Source organism: Punctularia strigosozonata, assembly GCF_000264995.1.
Source record: "Punctularia strigosozonata HHB-11173 SS5 unplaced genomic scaffold PUNSTscaffold_11, whole genome shotgun sequence".
NCBI lineage: Eukaryota > Fungi > Basidiomycota > Agaricomycetes > Corticiales > Punctulariaceae > Punctularia > Punctularia strigosozonata.
In genome coordinates this window covers 38,946-63,420 of record NW_006767443.1, presented here as the reverse complement: position 1 = coordinate 63,420, position 24,475 = coordinate 38,946, and the positions used below count along the sequence as shown (strand labels likewise).

The 24,475-nt window shown below is 55.4% G+C and overlaps 11 protein-coding genes across 11 annotated transcripts; 6 read left to right on the top strand and 5 right to left on the bottom strand.

Annotated features, from left to right (window-relative positions):
• The first annotated feature begins 156 nt into the window (after window positions 1-156).
• Window positions 157-1,683, top strand: PUNSTDRAFT_54279 (glycosyltransferase family 2 protein). The gene is made up of 4 exons (XM_007386372.1): window positions 157-269; window positions 462-1,013; window positions 1,073-1,585; window positions 1,648-1,683. Exons 1-3 carry the CDS (start codon window positions 222-224, stop codon window positions 1,409-1,411), a joined length of 939 nt encoding a protein of 312 aa, XP_007386434.1. The 5' UTR covers window positions 157-221; the 3' UTR covers window positions 1,412-1,585; window positions 1,648-1,683.
• Window positions 1,684-3,257: 1,574 nt separating this feature from the next.
• On the bottom strand, window positions 3,258-6,380 carry PUNSTDRAFT_90679 (uncharacterized protein). Its single transcript, XM_007386371.1, has 16 exons — window positions 6,208-6,380; window positions 6,090-6,152; window positions 5,725-6,033; window positions 5,649-5,660; window positions 5,562-5,584; window positions 5,374-5,501; window positions 5,240-5,318; window positions 5,057-5,159; window positions 4,819-4,992; window positions 4,726-4,763; window positions 4,563-4,671; window positions 4,238-4,499; window positions 4,100-4,181; window positions 3,946-4,042; window positions 3,849-3,892; window positions 3,258-3,782 (listed from the first exon to the last, which is right to left on the bottom strand). The coding sequence occupies exons 4-16, from the start codon at window positions 5,656-5,658 to the stop codon at window positions 3,444-3,446; spliced, it is 1,488 nt and encodes a 495-aa protein (XP_007386433.1). The 5' UTR covers window positions 5,659-5,660; window positions 5,725-6,033; window positions 6,090-6,152; window positions 6,208-6,380; the 3' UTR covers window positions 3,258-3,443.
• Window positions 6,381-6,611: 231 nt separating this feature from the next.
• Window positions 6,612-6,933, top strand: PUNSTDRAFT_136764 (uncharacterized protein; the record flags this gene model as incomplete). Its single annotated transcript, XM_007386370.1, has 2 exons — window positions 6,612-6,719; window positions 6,799-6,933. 2 exons carry the CDS (start codon window positions 6,612-6,614, stop codon window positions 6,931-6,933), a joined length of 243 nt encoding a protein of 80 aa, XP_007386432.1.
• A 1,543-nt stretch (window positions 6,934-8,476) lies between these two features.
• Window positions 8,477-8,902, bottom strand: PUNSTDRAFT_73181 (fungal hydrophobin; the record flags this gene model as incomplete). The annotated part of the gene is made up of 3 exons (XM_007386369.1): window positions 8,477-8,524; window positions 8,578-8,736; window positions 8,795-8,902. The coding sequence occupies 3 exons, from the start codon at window positions 8,900-8,902 to the stop codon at window positions 8,477-8,479; spliced, it is 315 nt and encodes a 104-aa protein (XP_007386431.1).
• A 541-nt stretch (window positions 8,903-9,443) lies between these two features.
• Window positions 9,444-11,152, bottom strand: PUNSTDRAFT_46274 (uncharacterized protein; the record flags this gene model as incomplete). Its single annotated transcript, XM_007386368.1, has 9 exons — window positions 9,444-9,658; window positions 9,723-9,884; window positions 9,940-10,051; window positions 10,108-10,140; window positions 10,190-10,347; window positions 10,402-10,463; window positions 10,515-10,657; window positions 10,713-10,884; window positions 10,944-11,152. The coding sequence occupies 9 exons, from the start codon at window positions 11,150-11,152 to the stop codon at window positions 9,444-9,446; spliced, it is 1,266 nt and encodes a 421-aa protein (XP_007386430.1).
• Window positions 11,153-11,894: 742 nt separating this feature from the next.
• On the top strand, window positions 11,895-13,456 carry PUNSTDRAFT_106093 (mitochondrial carrier). Its single transcript, XM_007386367.1, has 9 exons — window positions 11,895-11,976; window positions 12,031-12,072; window positions 12,128-12,179; window positions 12,233-12,325; window positions 12,413-12,653; window positions 12,717-12,876; window positions 12,949-13,060; window positions 13,118-13,187; window positions 13,246-13,456. Exons 1-9 carry the CDS (start codon window positions 11,946-11,948, stop codon window positions 13,399-13,401), a joined length of 957 nt encoding a protein of 318 aa, XP_007386429.1. The 5' UTR covers window positions 11,895-11,945; the 3' UTR covers window positions 13,402-13,456.
• Window positions 13,457-13,816: 360 nt separating this feature from the next.
• Window positions 13,817-15,698, top strand: PUNSTDRAFT_136760 (ERG4/ERG24 ergosterol biosynthesis protein; the record flags this gene model as incomplete). Its single annotated transcript, XM_007386366.1, has 8 exons — window positions 13,817-13,959; window positions 14,010-14,178; window positions 14,231-14,775; window positions 14,832-14,928; window positions 14,983-15,092; window positions 15,156-15,333; window positions 15,406-15,536; window positions 15,620-15,698. 8 exons carry the CDS (start codon window positions 13,817-13,819, stop codon window positions 15,696-15,698), a joined length of 1,452 nt encoding a protein of 483 aa, XP_007386428.1.
• A 201-nt stretch (window positions 15,699-15,899) lies between these two features.
• PUNSTDRAFT_115360 (uncharacterized protein) lies at window positions 15,900-17,684 on the bottom strand (the record flags this gene model as incomplete). The annotated part of the gene is made up of 5 exons (XM_007386365.1): window positions 15,900-16,329; window positions 16,397-16,462; window positions 16,521-16,676; window positions 16,740-17,144; window positions 17,215-17,684. The coding sequence occupies 5 exons, from the start codon at window positions 17,682-17,684 to the stop codon at window positions 15,900-15,902; spliced, it is 1,527 nt and encodes a 508-aa protein (XP_007386427.1).
• Window positions 17,685-18,264: 580 nt separating this feature from the next.
• Window positions 18,265-18,650, bottom strand: PUNSTDRAFT_136758 (uncharacterized protein; the record flags this gene model as incomplete). The annotated part of the gene is made up of 2 exons (XM_007386364.1): window positions 18,265-18,371; window positions 18,437-18,650. The coding sequence occupies 2 exons, from the start codon at window positions 18,648-18,650 to the stop codon at window positions 18,265-18,267; spliced, it is 321 nt and encodes a 106-aa protein (XP_007386426.1).
• A 392-nt stretch (window positions 18,651-19,042) lies between these two features.
• Window positions 19,043-21,033, top strand: PUNSTDRAFT_106087 (uncharacterized protein). The gene is made up of 5 exons (XM_007386363.1): window positions 19,043-19,240; window positions 19,308-19,318; window positions 19,379-19,900; window positions 19,955-20,118; window positions 20,170-21,033. Exons 1-5 carry the CDS (start codon window positions 19,071-19,073, stop codon window positions 20,737-20,739), a joined length of 1,437 nt encoding a protein of 478 aa, XP_007386425.1. The 5' UTR covers window positions 19,043-19,070; the 3' UTR covers window positions 20,740-21,033.
• A 1,017-nt stretch (window positions 21,034-22,050) lies between these two features.
• PUNSTDRAFT_72959 (bacterial alpha-L-rhamnosidase domain-containing protein) lies at window positions 22,051-24,315 on the top strand (the record flags this gene model as incomplete). Its single annotated transcript, XM_007386362.1, has 5 exons — window positions 22,051-22,615; window positions 22,660-22,695; window positions 22,750-23,141; window positions 23,202-23,348; window positions 23,404-24,315. The coding sequence occupies 5 exons, from the start codon at window positions 22,051-22,053 to the stop codon at window positions 24,313-24,315; spliced, it is 2,052 nt and encodes a 683-aa protein (XP_007386424.1).
• Between the last annotated feature and the right edge of the window lie 160 nt (window positions 24,316-24,475).

The following is a 24,475-nucleotide window of genomic DNA, read 5'->3' as shown; positions in this document are numbered from 1 at the left end:
ATCCGTGATTCCGTCGCCGAACGCAACCTGGAGGACCGCCACGTCGCACAGCGCGCTCAGGTGACTGCTCTCACCCTCCGGCCGCGATGGACATAAACTAAGTTACACCTCTGCCAAAGCCTGCCAACACACCTTCTACCTTCCGTCAGCCTTATTGCATAGGGCGGTGACGAAGGAAGGCTTTTTTTGCCTGGGCTCCGTATTCCAATCATTGGTCGGCCATGGCACCCGCGACCCTCTTCTCGGTTCTTGTGGCATTGCTGGCTACAGTGAGTATCACACTCCACACATTCGTTGCAAGATGAACGACCAGATCATCCTTGTTCTAAGAGCTGCGAGCCGCCTGATCCAGGCGCGCGTCGTGGCGACGACGAAACATTTGGGTCAGGACTTAGTCCTTGAACTGAACCCCGTCCTTCGCAACTCGGTCTTCAGACGTCGAGCGCTAACATTGTTCACAGTTATATGGCGTCCTTGTTTTCCTCACCCCGCCTCCGATAAAATCTACGCCTTCCGAGCTAACGTACCGCACTCGGCTCTCGTCCGAGCCTCTCCCACTCCCTTCCATTCACGATGCACCATCAGTCGACCTCACCGTGGTTGTCCCTGCGTACAATGAGGTCAATAGACTCCCCGCCATGCTCTCCACGGCAGTGCGCCACCTCTCTGCACTACAATCCGTTGTAGGCCGGACCTACGAGATCCTCATCGTCGACGACGGCTCCACGGACGGTACCGCTGAGTTCGCGCTGAAGCTCGCGGAAGAGGAGTACCCTGCCTCTGATATCAGGGTGGTGAATCTGAAGAAGAACTTGGGAAAGGGTGGAGCGGTGCGGCATGGCATGCTGCACGGGCGTGGAAGGAAGTTGTTGATGGTGGACGCCGATGGAGCAAGCCGGTTCCAGGACCTGGAGGATCTCTGGCTAGCGCTAGATAAGCTCGCGCCGAAGAATCATGCTGCGGCTGCCATCGGTAGCCGTGCTCATCTCGTGAAAACGGAGGCGGTCGTGAAGGTTAGTCCTCGCCGGTCTTCCGCCGACGGTACTGGGAGCTGACTATTCGTCGGTCGTAGCGTTCGCCCCTTCGGAATGTCCTCATGTACGGGCTGCACACCATCCTACGCATCGTCGGGGTTGGCCACATTCGCGATACTCAATGCGGCTTCAAGCTCTTCACCCGTGCCGCCGCGCAACAAATCTTCCCCCAGCAGCACCTCACGACGTGGATCTTCGACGTCGAGATTTTGCTCATCGCGAAACAAATGGGAATCCCCGTAGCGGAGGTGCCAATCGAATGGCACGAGATACCTGGGAGCAAGCTGAACGTGGTGGTAGACAGCTTGCAGATGTTGAGAGATCTTCTTGTGATGAGGATCAACCAAATGCTAGGCAGATGGAGGGTTGCAGTGTAAAAGAGTGATCTGCTATGGATGTAGACGGTATCGGCATAACTTATTCGCAATAATGGACGGTTATGGAAAGCATGAGGACCAAGAGGGAATTCATAGGAATCGCTCAATCAGACTCATCGTCCCCCAAGAACGCCGTAATGCTTTTACGCGCAGCATTCGGACCCTGAAGTCGCTGTAGGCAGTGCAGGAGTTAGCAGTGCCGTATCGAACATGGCTACGAGGACTGGCAAATACCTTCGCCCTCTTCTTCTTCGGCTCATCATCGTCCCCTTCGCTGTCCTCCTCGTCGCTGAAGATTTCCCCGTCACTTTTCTTGTCCGTCTGCTTCTGGCTCTGCGTCGCAGATCTCCGACTCCGCCCAACGATGGCCTTCTCAAAGTTTACTACGTCTTCAATCTCCTGCGCCAGCTCTCGTTTTGCGCGGATCGCTTTCGCCTGTTCCATCGACATGCGGCCAGACATTCCGAGCGATGTCAAGATTTCTTTGATTTTCTGACACGCAGTTATGGATACGACAGCGCTCGCACAACAAGCGGTGGTCATACCTTGATTTGCTGGGAAGGTCTGTCAAGACCTGCGAGCTCTTTTGACCAGACTTTGCGCACACCACAAGCAACGACCAGGCTCTGGATACATTCTAAGTTCACGGATCGCAGTCCAGCACATTTCGGAGGGGCATACCTTCAGGCGCTTAATTGTCTCCTCGTCCTTATCAACCTCCTTCTTGGCCCGTTTGGCTTTCGGTTTCGCCGCCTCAGAATTAGCTCTCGGCTTTGCCTTGGATTTCGCCGCCGGTTTAGACTTCGATTGCGAACTATTCTCCGAGGCAACCTCCGCTTCGTCGTCGCTTGCGGTTGCTTGCTTCGCAGACTTGGGCTTCAATTGGCGTTTTGGCGCCGACTTTGCTTTGACCGAAGAGCTGCTCGTGGCGCGCTTAGTCGAGACGTCTTCCTCGTCACTGGTGTCCACCCTGGAAGGCTTGAGTTTTGCAGCGGCTGTACTGGGAGCACCAGTACCGTCGTCCTCATCATGTTCGATGTCCGAGGTTGCTATGAATTCCTGTAGACGTGGCAGTCAATACCCGCGTACAGGAGTGCATTTGCGAGTGTGGTGAACGCAAGGAACGTACAGCAGACTTGTATACCGCCTTTGACTTCGACTGTCTCTTGCGTTTCTTGCTTGCCGACGTCGAGTCTGCAGACGCGTCTTCGCTCGACGCGCGAGACTTCACTGGTTTTGCGGGCTTTGATGTTGATTTGCCCTTGACCTCCTTCTTGAGTTTCGGGGTCGATGGCTCCGGCTCGGACGCGTCGTCCTCGGAGCGGGGTTCTTGCTGGATACACACGTCAGCATGCCACAGGCCGCAGAGCATGAAAGCATATCTGGGCAACGTACCGCAGCTTCGTGTGCTGTTTGTTTGATGGCTGTGCGGAACTCTCTGAGGTCGTCCTCGTCAACCTCTAGCAGCTTCGCTACTTCATCGCGAACTATGCGCGGCGTGAGAGTACTATTTCGCGCCAACTATCAACGCCTCGTCTGCTGCTTTGGCACGGACCCGTTCACCTCATCGAGACCCCGTTCCGCTTGGCCTTGCGTACGACAGAGCGCGTCGCGTCCGTCACTTGCGCGAGGTTCAACGCCATACTTCAGTCGAAGGCCAGCGATACTAATCAGGAGGAAAGGCTCGGTAGTGCTGCGCTATGCAGGGCTGAGCAGCCTGAGCAGAAGAAGACCGGTCCGAGTCTGGCGCCCCGCGCGCTCAATCTCTGCTCAACTCAAAATGTGACGCGCTCACGCGTTACACGCGTCCCACGTGATGACCATTTGAGTCCTATTGGGACCGCGCCAAAAAATATACGTATCTACCTACAAACATGTGCCTATGTACACTGGCGTTGTTCATACAGTACGTGTATTATGATCTGGGATGCAAGGAATCTCGTTCTCTAAGCTTAAGAAGTCATATGAAATCGCATTCAGAACAGGATGAGGCACCATCGTCTTCGTAAATGACGCCGATGGCAGCAGCCCCTCACAAATCCGACCTTGCGATTCCCACCTGCACGCCCTGCTGCTCATCGCTCTCTTTCCGGTCGACGTCGTCGTCGTTGGTCCCGTTGGTTTCATCCAAACGGCTCTCCTCGAGCTCCGCCTCGTCCGGGACCGAGATCCCCGCCTGCGCCGCCTCCTCCGCGAAGCGGGCGACGTCGATCTCGCGCTTGTCGAAGACGCCGAAATGGGCGCCGGTGCGGCGGGCGTAGAGGTAGGTCGCACCGGCGCGGAGCGCAAAGGCGCCGAAGGTCCAGAGGATGCTGCCCACCGGGGCGGCGACGAAGGCACCGAAGGTCGACCAGTCGTCTGCATATATGCCCTGAGATGCGATCGGTGCATGAGTAACGGCCAAGTAATATCAATGGAGGGGTAGAGTGGGACTGACAGCTTGGAGAATCAACACGCCTGCGCCCTTCTTAGCGTCGTTATCTGATGGGAGTGTAAATTAAGTCTCTGGGATGTGATATGGCAATCAGGCTAACAGTAGATGGCGCCCCAGATGAAGACGGTGAAGAAACCTCCCACGCCACCAATGATGATGTCGAACGAGTTCAGGAAGTAGAGACGCGGAATCAAGCCCTAAACGTCCTTCGTGTTAATCGAATGTGGCGGGGATGCACATCGAAGTAAACTGACCAAGAAAATAGGAGGCATGATGGCCGCGGATACCAAGTCCGAAATGAGGTACAATACAAGGATATTCAAGTTCTTCGTCGCCCTACAACGTTTCATGAGCACCCTGTTGCGGACTGAATAGGATAGCAGATGACGTACACAACGACGGCGGGCACATTAACGATGAGGACGAGCCGAACCCACCAGATGTTGAGCTTGTTGCGGAACACGTCGTTGCTGATCGTGGCCACGATCGCGTTCTGGAGCGTGTCGTAGGCCGCGCAAGAAAGGCTGATGGCGAAGACGAGGACGAAGCCGACGACCCAGGCCGGGAGGGTGGCGAGAATCTCGAAGAACGTGAACGATCCGTCGTCGCCTTCATAACCCGGGTAGAGACGGGACCACACGGCAATCAGACCAGCTGGTGAGGCACGAGACACGTTAGCGGTGAGGAATAGTAGTAGGACGATGCTGATGAACGTACTGAAGCCGACAATGGTGAGCATGACGAAGACGATGATGGCTGCCCCGGAGCATCCGATCCAAAGGTCTCTATTTGTCTTGGAGGCGAAAGCTCGTTGCCAATACCCCGACTGTAAGGCAAGTTCAGCGAAATCCGTAGGTTTTTCGGAGACAGTTAAACGCACGAGGAAGAAGTTGTTCCATACGATCGCAACAGGTAAGACTGCACGGACGGCATCAGACCTGGGTTGGTCGAACAAAAACCAGGAGTGACGTACTGTACAGCAATTGCCATCCAAGCAGGTTGGCCTTGAGCAAGCCGGATTCCTCGATCAATGCGCGATCAATGCGGATGTTGGCTCCCATCGCCGCAGAGCAGACCACAAGCAATACGAGGATGAGCACGCCCTGGACGTAGTCGGTAACAAGGGACGTGCGGAAGCCACCCCATGCTATAGATCAACGGATACCACATGAGCAACCGACAGTGACTTGCGGACGAGGTGGATAACAAACCGGTGTACAACATGGTAATAACGACCTCTACGATGGTGGCGGGGATGGCGTTCAGTCCGGTGAGCGAATTGATGACACCCGTAATGGCGGTTAATTCGGACACCTGCGTATAGACAGGGTCAGAACGAGGGATACATCTCTTATAAGCGAACGCTAGATATAATCGGGAATGTGTACACATACCATGTATATGAACATCGTGACCACGGAGAAGAAACTCAGAAAAAGCGCAGTGGTGATGCCGAAGCGTTCGCGAGTGTACCTGGGAGGACGACGATGAGATTCGGACCGTGCGATAGCAGAGACGTGTCACAGACTCGGTCAGGACGAAGCCATGAGGGCATAGCTTCCTAATCTTCCCGCCGAGGTACGGGAAGGTGAGAAGCGGCAAGGACGAGGCAAAGGCGTACACGAGCACGCCCTGTAAGCCAGCGACGACGCCAATCTAGTAGGCGGACAAGTATCAGCGCATCTAGATACACGCGCGAGCGAAATGTCGCCCGACCTGTGGATATGTAAACAGGATTCCTGTTTTTGCGGCATCAACGTAAAGGAATCAAACGGGCATCCAATCCCCGGCAGTCAAACGTACCCGAACCCATAGCTGATTAGGTCCAGGAAATTCAGACATCAGTTCCCGCGCCATAGAGAGACAAAAAGGAAAGAACTCGGCGAGCATGCGTTCCGTCCGCTGGTATTATCCGGATCACGTCGTTAACGGTTTCCGCTTTCGCGGATCTCAGCCGGGCACTTTCCGACGGGATCCATGCCCTCCACCACCTTCAACCCTGCCAGGGAATCACCCCATGATAGCGAAGGGCCGAAGATGGAATTGGGAATGAGCCGAACGTCGGGGTTGTGACACCAGCACCCGCAGCAGTGCTCTTGGGTCCAGACATACCTCGAACCGGCGCTCAACTACATCGAGTCCGGCATTAACGCACCCGAAGCAGCGAAGTTCAGAGCGAGAGAGGGCCCTGGGGTTATGATGTTGTTAGTGCGCTTGATGGGCCAGAGGCAACGACGGACGGACATGTTTGTGTGCGGAGCGAGGACAGGAAGTCGCCCTTGGTCTTGGAGTAGCGGTAGGATACCGCTGTATGGAGTCTTTTAGTATGGCTCGGTGAAGAAACCGAGGTGTTTGAACTGACCAAGTCCGAAAAGCAAGAACGCAATGTATGTTACATAGATAACGGCGTTCGAAGCGGCTGCATAGGTCCCAACTCGTCATCCACCTTCAACGAACCGCGCATTGAAAGGCGCATACGATGAGATGGTGTTCCCATTCTGTGAGCGTCTCTTGACTGTTAGCTTCTTGGATGCCTGGCTTTGTGTTATCGAGGTCGGAGGGAAAAGGTAGGCGCAGAACAGATTCCGACTAAACCCGCCCGACGCTCTTCCGCGCTGGGTCACGTGCATAGATTAGGACTTCGTGGATCGCGCCGTCCACGAAAGCTGCCCCGAAACACTGCAGAGTGGCAGGCTTAAACGCGCATCTAGCGGTGGTGTGACTGGGTTATCTGTGCTCCTTTCTCTCGTGGTGAGGGTTCCGGTCATGGACGACACCTCCGAATCGATCTTCAACTCTACCAAGGCTTTGCTTCTCTCATCCGATATGAAGCTATTCCACCGCTCTCCATACGGGCTACCAAACCTCGAAGCTGTGAGTGTTAAACCGGTTTAAGCTTGCTTTGCATCCTTATCCGCGCAGTCCTTGAAAGCCGCTGACGTGACTTCTGCAGTCCTCGCCCCTTCCATCGTTCAGGCACATACGGCCTTACTTCCTGCTTTCCGCCATCATCTGGATTACCTCTGCCAGCATACCCATGCTCTCCAGGATGGGCAATGACCAACTCCCTCATGGCTCTTGTGCATAAACCATCTATCATGCCCGCTTTCTCGCCCATATGTCGTCAGGCACTTAGCACGAGGGAACTGTTTCAGCCGAAATTTCCGGTTTTTCATCATCGTCGATTGTCCACCCGCTACTATCATTGTGTTTTAGGCTTCCAGTCTTCCTCGGCCTATTGCCTCGGCCAGCATTTTCTTGAAGTTCGCCTTTCACGGACCCGGACTCGGACCAACTCACCGACTTCTCAGCTTCGAGTTCAACCTTGCTACCCCGACGGTGACACTGTATTCACCAGATCCCTCGGGCTATCTGGTGGGCCTTGCTCTCAAGAAACGCGCTCCGATCCAGGCGATGTGGACACACGCAAGAACCCACCACATGCTCCGAATCCGCCATGGTGACGACGACGCCGGGTAGTATAGAGTTGGTACGCAGTCCACCATGATGCTCGACCGTGGCTAACGTTCAGCGCGGGCCAGCGTGACCAAAGCCCTTCGAACACCGCAATTGGCGCTTCCCGGGAGGAGCTTCTATCAACGATACGAAGGGAAGCCCACAACACCATAAAGGCTTCCAGTCCGTATCCTGGGATATGCTAGCTGCGATCATCTCAAAATACCAGAAAGAAGCAATCGTGCACGAATCATCGCTTCTCACTCCAATAACCCAGCCTTGACGGTGGCTCGGGCTCTCACCAGATGCTAATCGCAGCTTATCGCTCAGGTTCGTGGTGTGAACGGGCTCGCCGAAATTATCGCCAGCGACGCCACGGATGCTGTGTAGACTTGACTATGGTTACTGGAACGGGGGTCAGCGGTCTTTCTTCCGGGGAGCTGCGCATTTCGAGTGAATATAACGCCGAATCGCATCGAAAGCGTCTTATAGCGCACTCACTTTGTGACGTGCATTACACGTCCTAGATTTCTATCATGAATCCCGCCCTTTACCTCGCCGTTCTCTGCTTATATGCAATGTGCGCTTGTTGCGCACCGGCGTCCGACGGTGCGCAGCGAGAAGCTGAGGCAGCGTTATGCTCACTAGACCATAGGGTGCGTCGCAAGCAATCGGCGAGACTCTATACCTGGCCTTGGAATCAAAGAGGATTGTATCCCACCTTGAGAGTGAGTTCCGAAGATTCGTCACTCGTGAACTAAGGCAAGGCTCATGTGCGATCGTATACCGCAGAAGTCAGGAACTGCCTCACAATTTAAATCAAACGCACGCTGCGCGTCCATGACATGCATTTTTATTGATGGTCTTTGTGCTGGACTCTGGTGCACCCATCCTCTATACTTGATTCTCCGCTATATATATGAGCAGCTGTGCACTCCAAAAGTCAGAGAGCACCAGCCTCGTTACATGGGACTAGTACGTCGTCACATGAACCGTCTCTGCTGTATGTCATATACCAACATGTTTGAACGTGGCACCCTTGCCATCGGAAGCTTCAAGCGACAAGCACTCAAGCGACAAGATCGTCACAATGAGAAAAGCAAATGACAGGATCATTTCATTGCAGATTACGTTGAAAAGTCATAGCGTATATCTAAGGTCGTCGCCACCCGATTTCACAGAGAAAGGCTTATGGGAACGCAGCCAAGAGCGACGAGGCCGTTCTGTTTGCATTAGATCAGCGTTGATCAATGTCTCGAACGTGCGCGCGACGTACGAAGTTGTTGTTCTCGCAGCAGACGGGTGAAGCGTTGCAGCTGTCCCCCCCGACGCCTACGGCGGAAATGGGGCTGCAGGTAACGCCCACCTGACCGGTCACATCGCCGGCGTTGATACCGAGCAGATTAAAGAGTCCAGAGAGAGCGCTGGACTTCGACTGATCCCATAGACATTGTAAGCAATGTGAAAATCACTCGATTCGATCCACAACTCACGTCATGGACCGAGTTGCAGCATTGAATGGACCCGGTGTTGCACTGGTCAGCGGAAGCGACAGCGAAGAGCGCGGCGACGGCGACGAAGAGGGTCGAACGAGCGAACATCGTTGAACTACGGCTGAAGTTCTGAAGGATGGTTGGGTTGGGCTGCTTAGGGTGCGTTGAACTCGACTGTTCGACTGCAGAACGGGGTGGCCCAACGCCCCTCTTTATACAGATGCCAGAGCTCCCATGAAACACTGCGTGACAACGCAGGCTCGCATGTTGCTGCGCGGCTCCTCGAGTGCGTTGTGGGGTTGGGCAAGCGAAGACGCCGATCATACCGTTTTCATTCCCGGTGGCCATAAGAAGCATCCATGGTCCACGTCGATTGGATGGTAGGAGATAAACAGGACATCGAGGCGCGGAGGCGCCATCAAGATGCCCGCGTACGCGAAGCATCCCTTCGACACTTCTTCACTCATGACCCGTGCCGCTCAGATCCTTCTCTATTTTCACGCACTTTGCGGTGCCGGCCTCGCCCGGGCTGGCTTTTCAAGGCGAGGTTCGGTGACAATTGGACACATGATATATCGACATGTCATTGTTTTTACAGCATTGTATGTCCACCCCAACACAAGAAATACAAGTTGTGCACGTCTACATACTAGCAAGAGAAACCGGACGGTTTGACGAGGCATGTGCTGTTATGTCCTCCAGTTACCGCGAGATTCGAGAACTTCCAGCTTGAGGCACTCGTGTCGCTGGCCGTAAGCAGGTAGTAGTTCTCGCCGGCGGATTGAACGGTGCCGGTGATGTCGCTCATAAAGATATCTGTGATTGTCACGCCGTTCGTCGGAACGCCCGTCGGACCGCCGTTCACTATGCAAAGAACAGATAATCGGATTGAAAACACAGAACGTTAGGCGCTGAGAAAGTAGCGTACGGTAGTCCTGTTGGATGTCGATGCCGTAAATCGATATGTTGGAGATCTGGATGTTGGAGTAGGTGACGTTATTGATGGTTCCAGTGGTCCCCGAGTTGGTTTTGATGCGTGCGCCGTTTTGGCTGTTCAGAATCTTGCTGTTGCTGAAGATCACGCCGTTTACTGATGGAAATCATGATTAGCATCTCAGGTTGCTCCGTACATCGCAAACGCATACCCGTGTTGTTGGACTTGCCACCAATGGAGCCAATCGATAAGCCGTGCCCGCCGTTGCAGAACATGTTCGTCGTCACGATGCCACCGCCTGAGGTAACCGCGACACAGTCATCCTGTTCAGTAGTCCGTGAGCCTCGGGAATCGTGTTTCCATATATTCCGCTGATTACCTGATTAAACACGACATTGTTCGTGACAAGCATCTGGAAAGTTGCTCAGCAAATGTACAACATGATGGCAGCGATGGCTCACATCGGTCGAGCTGGAGATATCGAACCCATCCGTATTGTGACCTGCCTGGAGTCCGTTGGATAGGACGCTGTATCCGTCCTTCATATCGATGACAACACCTTTCACCCATAGACCAAAGGCGCCAGTGATGTCGAAGACGTGCGTCGGAGCGTTCAGGACTAGAAGCCATTGGTTTGTGTGTTATTAATCTCGGCGAGTGACCGGGCACGCACCATATAGATTCTTGATGACGGAGTTCCCGAGCAACTTGCTAGCCACTATCATATGGTCTGGTCTACGAGATTATGAGCATCGACCTCATTTTGTTGGGGCGCTAGGAACGTACTTATCGACGCCGCCATTGCTTCCTTGACCATCCCACCAGGCAGCGCCATTGCCATCGATCACGGAGCACGGTGCACCTTGAACGGTGATATTTGTTCCGCCAAGCTTCAGCATATCCCAGTCTGAGGCAGCATAGCCCCAAGTCTATGCGAGACAAGACATCATTTCGTGAACCGGGATGAAACACCGGAATACGTACGGTACGACCCTCGAAAGTGATGACAGAGTTTGCTTTGGCTTTGGAAAGATCGAGTGTGCTTTTAGCGGGGACGGTGATGTCGCGCAGGTGGATGTCGGTGCACGTCTTGATGGCGGTCGCTACGTCGGCGTACGCCGTGACGGTGCATGATGCACTGGATGAAGTGGAGGTTCTGCATATGCACGACACGTTAGAATCCGTTTCGCAGTAAGTTTAACGAAGTAGACTTACGGCGTAGGTGGCTGTGGGACAAAGTCATCGATGGTCAGCGCCAGCGTATCCTGGACAGTGTTCAAGTCGGACTGAGGCCAATTGGCCGCTTTCCCGTAGGTTTGGATGCCGCACACAATACCCTGTATATCTGTTGAGGATACAGGGGAGCCGGCTGCCGCAAAAGCAGTCGGAAGGACAGTCAATGATGCTAGGAGGAATGGGAGCATGACAACAGCTAGATGTGATGTCTAGGGATACATCCCCTAACACCTTTATACCGAGTGAAGCAACAGACTTTGAAGCGTTTGCTCTACAGATGGATACCGGGATTAGTACAAGGTCAGCTGAAGACCCGGTGGCGGCCCGGTCGGACACAGGGAAGTCGGGCGCAGACGACGACCTCGAACTGCAGGTTTTCGAGCACGCGCATCAGCTTCGAGGGGGGGCCATAAAGTGTTTCCGTGGAAGAAGGTGGCAAGCACCCTTGGCCGTGACTGGATGTTACGAGACTGAAAGACAAACGTGGAAATCTTCCCTCGCCGCTACCGTGTTGGACTTCCTCAGAAGTCTGCAATCCGCCCGTACGAAGTCCTAGCTGCGGGTTCTGCTCCTGATCATAGCGCGTAGTGGTAGCTGAAGTTCGTTGCAGGCTCCGCACCGAGATGGAGACTCTTCGAAAACGGGTCGCGGGCGGCCCGGCAGGCCAAATTTCGGTCTTTCGAGTGCCGTGACTACTTTCAAACGGCTTCTCGAGATGTGCCCGCGAGGATGTTGAGCATCTATTGTTCCGCGTCCACAAAAATGTAAGCCCGACCAGGATGATCCGAAAAGCAGTGTCCATCATGTGCAGGAGGGCCTGCCAACTAACCGACGCGGCGGTAACACCACCGTACTATTTGGTCGTGGTGCAGTCCAAGGTCGCTGCATAACAAAGCCAAACATGGCTCACTCCCTGACCGGCGTCACAGGGCTACGAGTGTACTTCTCTGGCCGACCTATCGACCGCAATAATTGGTATATATGAGCAATGTTGGGCAGCAACTGCTGTCAGGTCAGTCCTGATAAGATTTCTTGCGGTCGACGAATGTTGAAGTTGTTTCTCCAGGCGCGCTCTCAGGATTTGCTTCAACAGTCGCTCTTCAACCATGTGAGCGGCGTCGATACTCTCTGAGTCATGCACTCACCTACGAGATCATCTCTAGTTGACTTCTTGAAGACACGAGTGCAACAGACCGATGGAACCCTGAAATCCAAGTACGTGCCCTCGCGCTCAATGTGCGGACCGCCGTGTTCTGATCTTCATACAGAGCAGTGAAGAGCCCGCTCAAGATCGCAAGACAGGTGATTGCGGAAAACGGGATATTGGGACTATGGAGAGGGACGAATGCTACACTCATGAGGTACGTATACGCTTGTGCGGTGTTTTCCCTTCCCCAACCCCCTCTCCCGAACGTTATGTGCTGACCCGATTCCCATCCCCCTTGTAGAAATGTCCCCGGAGTAGCAATGTACATGACTGGCCTCACTCAAATACGGACATTCATGGCGTCGTCGCCCTACTTTGCCTCTGTGCAGAAACTTCGCCCAGGTTCTTCGTCGCCTGCTCATTCCCATGCCTCCGTGCTACCCTCCCTGACTAGCGGCGGTAACCTCGTTGCCGGAGCCGTGACTCGTGTCAGCGTCGGATTCGTACTTAACCCCTTCTCGGTGCTCAAAGCTCGTTACGAGGTACGCCATCGTCCTCGTTCTCAGCCGTCTAGGCCAGGCCTGACATGGAGGCTGCTTTGACAGAGTAACATGTACGCGTACAAGTCTCTGTCCGGTGCCCTGATCTTGATGGCGCGCGGCGGTCCCCGAGAACTCTTTCGGGGCTTCCTTGCGTCCGCGTTACGCGACGCGCCGTATGCGGGCCTTTTCGTAGTGTTCTACGAAGGCATTAAGCGGGAGACATGTGAGTCTAAATTCGACGCCAGTGATTGCTACTGGTCTCGCCCTCGTGGTATCGAGCTGACCGCATCCCCAGCCTACCTTTTGCCACCAACGTCCTCCGTACTGTCGACCAGCGTGCACAGCATCTCCGCTGCGTCCGCGGGCGCGATTGCTACCATCCTCACGCATCCCTTTGACGTGATTAAAGTGAGAACTCCGCCTTGCTTCATCGCATTCACATTAGTGCTCACATCGGCGTCGCAGACCAAGATTCAAGTACGGCAGGAAGACCGATACCGAAGTCTATGGACGACGACCAAGACGATATGGACGGTATGCCCTATCTTGCATCTTAACATACGATCAGTGGCTCATGGGCGCATGATTTTAGCAACGGGGTGTATCCGGCTTCCTCGACGGGGCCGCTCTCCGACTTTCGCGCAAGGTCCTCAGCTCTGCCATTGGCTGGGCGGTGTACGAGGGCGTCCTGCTGTTCCAGGTCCGCATGGTCCACGCCAAAGAAGCCTACGGCAAATCCGCAGGCTAGATCACACATGTTTTGACTAGAACGCTACTAGTTATGCTTGTATGGTAATACTAATCAAACATCCACAAGTCGTATAATGGTCCCATGGATCTCCTGAGTGATGTTATTTGATTCATCACATTGGGAATGCCAGACTTGCGGCGTCCCGAGCCAGATCGTCATTTCTGATATCTCAGTCAGTCCCGATGTCATTTCTGTTCCTGTCAGGTTTGAAAGTGAAACGAAAAGAAAAGACTGGTCGCGGTCAAGTAGCAAGAGATCAATACACTTAATAAGTACTACTCTAACGGCACGGCTCGGCGCGGCTCAGCGCGTCGGCATCCTGTCGGCTTCCCGCCGCCCACGTGGCCATCCGACGCGCTCCAGTCGTACGAGCGGAATTTCTCGTTCACCATCCAGCACACCCCTTGGCACCATGGCGAGCGGCTCCGGCGTGGAGCTCCTTCCCCTGAACGGACATGAACTGCGCCAGCGGAACGTGAACGGCGATGCCCCAAGGTCCTTCCATATCACGGAAGAGGGCAGGAAAAGGGACCAGGAGCTGGACAAGCACACAACGTACGCGCCGTATAAATATGATCGGACGCGTTTGTTGACGCTGCTTGTAGATGGGAGTTTGGAGGCCCTGCAGGCGTGACGGCTATGATGATTGGCTTTCCGCTGCTGATGTATTACCTCTGGATATGCCTTTGGTTTTACGACGGCCAGCTTGTCTATCCCCATTCCACGGCAGATATCAAGCCCTTCCTCGCGAGAATGTGGGGACACGTACGAGACGTAAGAAACCCTGTCCCTGCCCCCGCATCATATCATACTCATGTTGGCGAAGGACGCAAGCCCCAACCTGTACGCCTGGAAGGTCTACAGCGGCCTCATCGTTTACGAGCTCTTCCTGGCGTACGTTATGCCAGGCTTCATGCAAGAAGGCCTGCCCGTCCCCTCGCTCGGCTACAAGACGCTCATGTACAAGTGTGACGCGTACCTCTCCGTCTACACCTCGATCGCGACCGCCGCGGCGCTCCACTACTTCAACATCTTCCGCCTCACGGCGATCATCGACAACTACGGCCACCTCATGTCCGTCGCCATGATCTGGGGCTTCGCGGTCTCGTTCGGAATGTACTTTATCACCGTCGCGCGCGGCGAGCAGATGCGCATGTCGGGCAACTTCATCTACGACGTGTTCATGGGCGCGTGCTTGAACCCGCGTATCGGCCCGGTCGACCTTAAGATGTGGGCCGAGGTCCGCATCCCTTGGGTGATCGTGTTCTTCCTGTCGGTATCCGGCGCGTGCAAGCAATACGAGACGTACGGCTACGTCACCCCCAACATGGCGTTCATGGTGCTTGCAACCTGGTTGTACCTCAACGCATGGTTCGTGGCTGTGGCGCAAGAAGTATCACGGGTCATAGCTAATATGTTTCCTGCAGCTGCAAGGGCGAGGAGTGCATCCCCCAGACCTGGGACATGTATCACGAGAAATGGGGCTTCATGGTCATTTTTTGGAACTTTGCTGGTGTTCCTTTCGTAGGCTTTCCATCGAGCTCAGTTGTTTCAGTCTAATAACATCACCATCATCAGACCTACGTCTACTCCGTCGTCTACATGGCCTCGCACGACCCCGAGAACTATCGGTGGTCCACCCCGGCCTACGTCGCCATTTACACCACCCTCCTGACGGCCTACTACATGTGCGCTCTTTTTCTCCGTTACCCACCCACCAGGAAATCCGAGACGCTGACCGCATTCTGCAGCTTCGACACGGCGATGGCGCAGAAGTCGCACTTCAAGATGCAGCAGCAGGGCATCACCGAGTTCCGCAAACTCTTCCCCAACCTGCCGGGAAACACGGTCGAGAACCCGACCTACATCCAGACCGCGCACGGGAACAAGCTCCTCACCAGCGGCTGGTGGGCGTGGGCGCGCAAACCCGTACGTTCTTTCCTTTGCCCCCGATACAGGAGTCGACGACGGTTCTGATATCAACTTGCGTACGGTATCTAGAACTATACCGCGGATTGGACGATGAGCTTCACGTGGGGTCTCATCGTCGGCAGGTGCTCGCCCATCCCATACTTCTATTCCGTATTCTTCATCACCGTGCTCGTTCACCGGTGCGGTCGCGACTTCGAACGGTACGTGCTTAACCACGCCCTCATTATACACCCTCGCTATCTTGTTGTTTTGCCATCGTTACTGACTGTCTTCAACCGGACAGGTGCGCTCGCAAGTACGGCAAGGACTGGGAGCGGTACTGCGAGACCGTGCCATACAGGTTCATCCCTTACGTCTACTAGTCTAAAAGGATACCATATGTCCAGTATAATAGCGGAATGAACACCGAAGGAAGCTGCTTGAATGCTCCAACAGGTTATTCCTGCATTGCTCGAAACATCATGTTAGCCCCTCATTTTGAGTTGTCTACGTAAGACTATACCGCGACTGCAGGACGGCGTAACAATGTTATCACCGACGGCATACTGACGCCGACAACGAATTTAAGGGCCCCCGTAGCTCCGAACCTTGCTAAACCAGAAGGGCCGTTCCTGCTTGAGGGGGAACGGCGTCGCTTCCCCGTCCTCGACCCGCACGCTCTCGTATTCAACCCACTCGAGCTTGTTCCACCGCCCGAGCGGACGGGAGCGGAGCGAGAACGTCATCCGGAACACGTACTTGCATTGCTCTTCTATGGCAGGCGCATCGCGTGCGTTCGAGCCGGAGTGAGCAGTGGTGACGGAGAGTGAAGTGGAGGTGGATGAAGAGAGCGGCGCGAGGCCGTCGATGGTGACGGTCGTGCCGTCCAGCGACCAGGTGCCGAGGAAGAGCCCCTTCATGCGCAGAGAGTGCTTGAAATGCGGGATAACGTTATGCGGGTCGAGCTGCTCGTTCGCGAGCAGGGAGAGCACGGTCCCGTCAGGGAAGAATCGGCTGGAGGGAGAACGAGAAAGAGGGTCGGTTCATTGAGGCAAAGATGTTTGAGAGAAAAGGGGCTTACAGGTAGCGGTGGTAGGTGATGAGGTGGTGGATGTTGACCCAGACGTTCTCGCTCAGGCCTGGTCGGCTGTAAAACGTCAGACCCGAGTTAGCGCGACGGTCAGATTTATGAGAGAAATACTGACATGTAGTGGCACACAGCGATATATACCCCGTCGAGGCGCAAGCGAGGGTGCTCGACATATAGGCGGCGGTAGTCCGAGTCGTAGTTGTCGGCAAGCCCCTCCAACGTGAGTTCGGGCGGTATTTGAGGTGGCCTGTACACGCGCTTTGCGAAGTTCCTGATAGGCAAATGTGTAAGTCCGAAGAGAGCATGCCAAAACGAATGCGGGAAATATACCCGCCTCCATATCGTCGAATCCAAGCTCAAGATCCTTGCCCTCCTGCTCACCGCTGCAAACCGCTCGATAGCCGTAGGATCCAAAATTGTAAGAATATCCACAATGAGCTCGTCGGGCAAGCGGACGAAGTGGAACCCTTCGCGCTCGTCTTCGGGTTCAAATTTCACGTCTGGCGGAAAGCCGGAGACGATACGAGCCAGAAGGCCGGTGATCTTCGAGTTGCTGGTGGCGTTCGTCCCGGAGGAGGTGTGGCGATGCGTTACTACGGTGCTTTGAGCGGAACGGGCACTGGTCGCAGCGGTGCCGTCGGCGGAGGGCGGGAGCTTCGCAGACTTGACCTGAGACTGGACGAGGAGCTCAGCGGCTTCGAACGCGCGGTCGACATTGGTGTCCAGACGGAATGCCTGGCTGGGATGGTGCTGCTATGAGTCAACCCGTTCCCTCATTCAACCCTTGGCAAGGAGGAGACGCTACGGACCGGTACAGACGGAGGGCCTCGTCGAGCTCGCTGTTTTGCTCGGCCTGCATCGCGCGACGGTAGACATCGATGGCACGCTTCTGTATGGGGCTGAACGTGAAGTTAGGTACTGTGCGTGGAGTTGCATTGCGGTCCCTTGTGGGCGATTGGGAAGTGTCCCTAGCGTGCCGGGAGGCAGCGGGGACAGGGGCCTGCTTGCCCTTCGAAGTTGGTCCGTCGATAGCGGCGGGACGGCTTGCCTCCTGGAAGGCCCACGCCTTCACGAAGGCCTCGTCGGACGAAGCGGAGGGCTGAGCATCGTGTAACTTGTCCGCCGGAGAACTGCCAGTGTTCGTGCTGGTGCGGGGAACGGCGTCGGTTGAGAGTTCGCCTCGGCGCCTGCGTACTTCGGCCTTCCATGCCTCACGGAAAGATTTGAGCTCGTCAGTCTCGGGGACATCGCCTGCGCCTTGCGGGCTGGCGACGGTCATTGAGTGGTGAGAAGAGATGAACAGGTATGAGTCTGTGACCCCCTTACTAAGATAATCATTCGAAGCCCGGCAGTGCGCGAGTCCAGTGAGCATGCATGATGCATGATTGCTCGCGCGAGCGCGAATTCGAATTGGTTTGTTATAGCTCAGAGTACGTATTGACTACACTGCTACCACAAACGAATTCGAATTCGGTATACTCAATAGATGCGGTCTTCAGGTTTTCTGAAGATTTGCGAGACGATTTCTGCGAGTGGAAGAGGGCCGCCGTACGTCGAGATGTGCAAGACAACGGGAAAAATACGCAGGTTGTAATGTGGAACAGCAAATGGTAGATCGCTGAGGAGCGGCACATTAGCATCTTCAGCGCCGCCGAACAGTCCTTTCGCCCACTGGCACGTTCAGGGACGAGGCTTGCCGACACGCACGCCGCCACCTGCAGGCTTTTCCATCTTCCGTCTGCTCGGGCTTGAGGTCCCAATGCATGCACTGTGACGTTCAGAACGCGACGATGAGAAACGGCCAACAGTCCTTCCCTCGTAAGGAAGCCGAACGATCCACTAACCGAGGGTCATCGGGATCACCATATGGATACGGTGGTGAACATCGTTCCTAGTTCGCAGGCACCTTCGACCAGAAGTTGACGCTTCGCCGCGGTCGTGGCGGATCGCAACTCATACACCGTCGCTGTAAAGAATATACATCGCAATATAAGAGCGACCGAACGGAGCGAAGATCCAGCCCGCACTCACAAAGGTTGAACAAAAATGGCTCGGCCACTGTCACGTCCGACGGCCATGCCCGCAACGCGCTCTCTAGCACCTCTAGTACACACTCCGCAACACCCTTCACTTCCACCAGCTGACTTGCGATGATTAGACATACCCTCGCCCCGCGCTCCTTCTCCCTCGTCACCTCGTCTACCCTCCTCTTCCTCCCCCTCAGCTCCATCGCCCTCTCCTGCATCTTGCACTTCTACAGTAGCGCGTAAAACGCATCGAGGTAGCCCATATCTCCGGCCCAGTACGCCGCGCACGCATGAAGGGCCTCGAGCTCTAACGGGAGCACGCGCGCGAACTCGGCGCGGTCGAAGCCTCGGGGAGTGCAATACTGAGAAGAGATTCGCGAGTTCTGCGGAGGTTTGGTTGAATAGCCGTAGACGCGCGAGCGACGAGAAGCGGAGGCACAAGAGCTGCGTAGGGGTCAAATGAGGGACTGGGAGGACGGGAGGCCGGGAGCGTACGCACGCTGAGGATGTACTACATAGAAAGCGTGCCAAGCTCGATAAATACCGCGGGTTGGCCAGACAAGCGCTCATCAAGCGCCCATAATACTTTCTTCTTCACCCTCTGGCTTGCTTTCCCTCTCATCGACTTAGCTACACGAATGGCCGACCCTGCTGGTTCAAACCAAGCCAACGCGCCCAACTCGTCAACGGGCGCGGGCCCGTCGTCCAAGGCTATCCCTAGCCTGGCCAAAAAGCAGGGCGATGTCACCAGGCTCGGTACCCAGAAGATGAAGTTCGTGCCGACCCTACCTGCGCGTCGCAAGAAGGAGTGAGTACGTCGTCGTGCCCCTTTCTTTCCTCGATCCATACTCATATACACCCGTCTATTCGTCCAGAGGCGATGTAAAACAGGTGAGCCTTGCACGCGAAAACACATACGCACGAGGGCGCGGCTCATGCACGATAATACAGGAGTCAGAAGCGCCCAAAACAACCTCGGCCCACTCCGAGCGAGGCCGAGGACGGGGTCGAGGGCGCGACGGCGACGCAGGGCGCGGACGCGGCGCGGCCCCGCGCCCCGCCGTCGAGATGACCGCCTCCGGGCCGTTCGCGATGGGCCCTGCGATGTCGGGCTCCTCCGCGCGACGCTCCGCCCCACGCTCCAACTTTGCCCCCATCGTCCCCCTTCCCGGCGGACCCAGTGCTGGCGCGGCCACAGGCGCGGGACTGACGGGCAGCGCAGGCCCGTCGCTCGTGAAGCAGGAGTCGGCGGGCGATGCGCCGAAGGTAGAGAGCGGGAGAGAGAAGCCGAGCTCGCAGGACGAGGAGGTGGAGGTATATTCGGATCCGGATGAGGGAGTGGAGATCGTGGATATGAACGATGTGCGGAGGATGGATTGGATGGCGCCGGAGAGTTTAGCGAAAGAGAAGGCCAGGAGCAAGAAAAAGAAGAAGTCGAACGTTGTTAAGAAGGAGGAGCATGACGCTGGTAGGCTGCAATTCGTCCTCATGTCTACATGGGAGAAGCTCATGTACGCCGTAGTGAAGATTCCAGGTGTTCCGCGTTCACCGTCTGCATCGGCAGAGCCCGAAGCAGAGCCCGAAGGCGTCAACCTTGCGAACGCCGTTGACCTCTCAGAATCAGAAGACGAAGAAGAGCTTGAGGACCTTATCGACGACTTTGCGCTTCACGCGGAGATAATGGACGTAGGTGTCCGTCCATCTGTGCATTCATGAGGTCGCCGACCATGTTATCAGGACGATACCGGAATCCGCCAAGAACGACTCTACTTCTTCCAATTTCCCGCGCCCTTCCCCACTTTCCTCCCGAAGCCCTCAAAACCGGCAGCTAAACCCGAAGACGCCATGGACGTCGATGCGGAACCTTCACCTCCTCCCGCAAAAGACAAAGGAAAGGGGAAAGCGGTTTCCTTCGCGGAAGACACCAAACCACCGGCGTCGACTCCCAGCACCTCGACCAAGTCCACGCCAGAGCCCTCGCAGGACAAAAAACCCGAACAGCAAAGGGTCATCACCGACGGCGTCATCGGCCAGCTTGAGGTGCACCGAAGCGGTGCGGTGAAGATGCGTCTCGGCTCGGGCGTCGTGCTTGACGTGATCGCGGCGACGCAGCCGTCCTTCCTGCAGCACGCGGTGCATCTCGACGTTGCGAAGAAACGAGTGTGCGTGCTCGGCGAGGTGAACAAGCGATACGTCGTCTCGCCGGACGTCGATTTGCTGTTGCAAGACATGGAGAAGAAGGAGCAAGGGCTGGATGAGGAATTGGAGCCAGGACTAGAAGGGCTGATCAAGATGGACGCGAGTTAACGCAATGTATGTTGGCCGGGGAACAGGAAATTCGTTACAGCGCGGCCTGTTCCGCACCCGTCCGCAGGTCAACCTGGCCAGCGACGCGACAATCAAGTATCCTGCGTCGCTGATCTTCGACCATACCCTGTTAACTCACAGGGCCTACGCTCGCTTGACTCCCATGCGTTAAACGACATCATAGTGTCAATCATTTGTTTGCATCAGCATCGACACAACCAATGACTTGGCGCACACACCTCTTAGCCACCTAACTATATCTACAAAACTCGGTGATGAGGGCGTCCACACGCGATAGATATGATGATAGACGAGATATTTGATCTCATTGCCAGGAACGCACATAGATAACTTGATGCTACGCACCACCGCCAGGATAAGCGCGCAATAAATACAGGAATGCAAGTGTACATAGCGATATCAATGTAAGGTCGTCGTACGAGATGATGCGATGAAAACACCTAATGGAGGACACGTCGCAGCATGATGGGCGGAGTGAATCATCGCGTTCTGCAGTGAGGTGATGTTGCGGGAAGGTAGGATAAGCCGGATGGGGTCCCATGATGAAGGAACCGCGACATCGTGGGATGGGTATGCTGTATTGAAGAGAATACGATCACTTGCGGGCTGATACGACGTATGAACAGCGATGCAGTGTAACGGCGTCGCGGAAAAAGTAGTACGGGAGTGCTGCGTGGGCAAATGGCAAAGTGACTGCAGCGCTGTGGGATGGCGTCGCGAGGGTGGAGAGGGCAGGTCGTGATTGTGGTTGGCTAACTGATACGAAGGTTGAATGGCGGCGCTACGAGACGATGGTGTAGGTATGGACAGGTAGACTGGGGTGCCTAAGAAGGAGGATTCTTGACAAGCATCGAGCAAGATGGCTGATGGGTCGTTCCCCTCAGGCCTCGGCAAAGTGATAATCCAAGAGAAGTGCTGAGAGGGGTGATGACGAGCACCTCAGTCATCAGCTGAGCCCACGTCGAGGCGATATCTGCGTCTGCTTGGCCAAACGCCGGCTCGGCCCGGTTTGCACGAGATCACAGCGGTAATGAAGACGATCCGCTGAAAACGTCATCATATCAATTGGAGAACATTTGAGACGGGTAGCAAAGGGGGACAAGAAGGCGGGAATTAGGAGGTGAAGGTGGTCACGAGCTCAATCGAGGCGCGTTGCCGTCAACGTCCGTGGTCTCATGAGTCCATGACCGCAACGTTTATCACGGCCATCCTCCCGAGTTCAGACGATCGAACGTCCCCTCAATTCCTCATAAATGCAGCTGGAAAACAAGATGTGGACCAATAAACAGGATGCCCTCCACGCTGTGTCTTCGGCTTACTGTGTTCCTCGCGGCCTCTCTCGCTACGTTCGCCATACCCTATGACGAGTATATCTTGGCTCCTCCCAGTCGCACGTTGCACCCAGTATCTGTACGGAAGGTTAACGGTACCGTCATCCACGCGGAAAGCATCACCGGCCCCCGCCACGGTAAAGCGACGTTCAAGGGGTCATCGGCAGTGACCTTCGACTATGGCAAGAACGTCGCCGGGGTTGTCTCACTCAACATCGGCGATATATCCGACAAACACCAATTCATCGGTATCACGTTCTCCGAGAGCTCCCTCTGGATATCGGGCAAAGGCAGCGATGCCACGGCCGACGCCGGGATCGACGAGACGCTGTGGATCCAGCCCAAGAAACCGGGAACGTATACTGTTCCGAGGCAGAACGAGAGGGGGGCGTTTAGGTACCTCAGCTTGGTGCACAACACCACCGGAAGCTTGGAGGTGACGCAGGTGACGACTCACTTCACCGCTATGCCGCACTACGCGGAGGACAAGCTGAGGGATTACACCGGTTACTTTCACTCCAACGGTACGAGCTCTCGTAGTAGATCTCGGAGATCCTTACTAATCAAGATCTAGACGAACTTTTGAATCGGATTTGGTATGCTGGTAAGCCTGCCTCTGTTGTTCCCACCCGCATTCCTCTCTGATTTTCGCCGGCAGGGGCCTACACAAACCAACTGTGCACGATCGATCCGAAGCATGGCGATGCCCTCATATATCTCGGGATCGTTAACAGCACGCAGCCAGGAGACTCAATCGGCGCTCTCCCATGGTATTTTAACTATACTATCACCAATGGCACGTCGGCGCTCGTGGATGGCGCTAAGCGCGACAGACTCGTGTGGGCAGGCGACATGTCCATCGCCGTTCCTGGCATCGTCACTTCCACCAACGACCTGATATCCGTCCAGAATTCCATCAACTCCCTCTTCGCCATACAAAACAAGACCAGTGGACAGCTACCATACGCAGGCCGGCCGTTTTTTGATGAACTCTCGCATACGTACCACTTGTACACGTTGATCGGTGTGGCCGACTACTACCTCTACTCGGTGAGTTGAGAACCGTTATTCGCTCTTGGAAGCCGTATCGAACACTCATTCGTTTTGTAGGATGACATCGATTACCTTCAGAGCATGTGGGACGACATCAAGCTCGCCATGAACTTCGCTCTGGGTTTCATCGACGACAGCGGCTTGATGAACGTGACTTCGCCCAATGACTGGCTTCGGTTTGGCATGGGCGGGCACAATATCGAGGTACCCTTTCAGATGATGCCAAGGTTTAACGCGTGAAATCTGATGTATTTCGTAGGCCAACGCAATCCTCTACCAGACCCTGAATCAAGTTTCAGTCCTGGCCGGTGCCCTTAACGAAACCGACCTCCTCGCCTCGTGGGCCCAGACTGCAGCCACCATCAAATCGTCCGCCAACGAGCTCCTCTGGGATGCCTCCGCCGGCATGTATCGCGACAACGAGACGACGACGCTACACCCTCAAGACGGGAACGCATGGGCGGTCGTCTCGAACCTGACCCTGAACGATACCCAAACCGCCTCCATCAGCCAGAACCTCGTGGAGCGATGGACGCCATACGGCGCTCCCGCTCCCGAGGCCGCCGACGCTATCTCGCCCTTCATCTCCGGCTTCGAGCTGCAAGCCCATATCCTATCCGGGAACGCCAGTGCCGCGCTCGACCTCATGCGCCTCGAGTGGGGCTTCATGCTCGACGATCCGCGCATGACGAACAGCACGTTCATCGAGGGGTACTCGAGCACCGGCGCGTTGCATTATGCGCCTTATACGAACGATCCGCGCGTCAGCCACGCGCACGGGTGGTCTACCGGGCCGACGTCGACGTTGACCTTCATGGTGGCCGGTATCCAGTTGACGAGCGCCGGAGGACGGACGTGGTTGATCAAGCCTACCCTTGGCGACCTGACGAGGGCGGAGGCGGGGTTCAAGACCAGCCTGGGCAGTTTCAGCGTCAACAACGCGAAGGATGCCAAGACCGGCTCCTTCCAGGTCGCGTTCGAGACGCCGAAGGGTACGAATGGGGCGTTGAGCGTTGAGTACCCGGATTGCGATGGGACGTTGGTACTGTCTCGGGCGGGCAAGAAACACGCGGTGCTGCATGTGAAGCAGGATGACGCTCCGCAAGGACGGATCGAGGTCGATGGTTTGGAGGGAGGTCAATGGACGGCCAGATTCACGTGCTCTTCGTAGTTTTCGTGTTCATTCTGGGCCAGCCTCGCCGAATAATGTGTAGAGTACAAGTGCATGCGAAAGGTGAAAGCTTGAGTATGTACATTCTAGTGTACGGTCAAAAAGTCAGATGTTATTAACTCGTGTTTAGTTACTTGGTTATTTACATGTAACTTACATG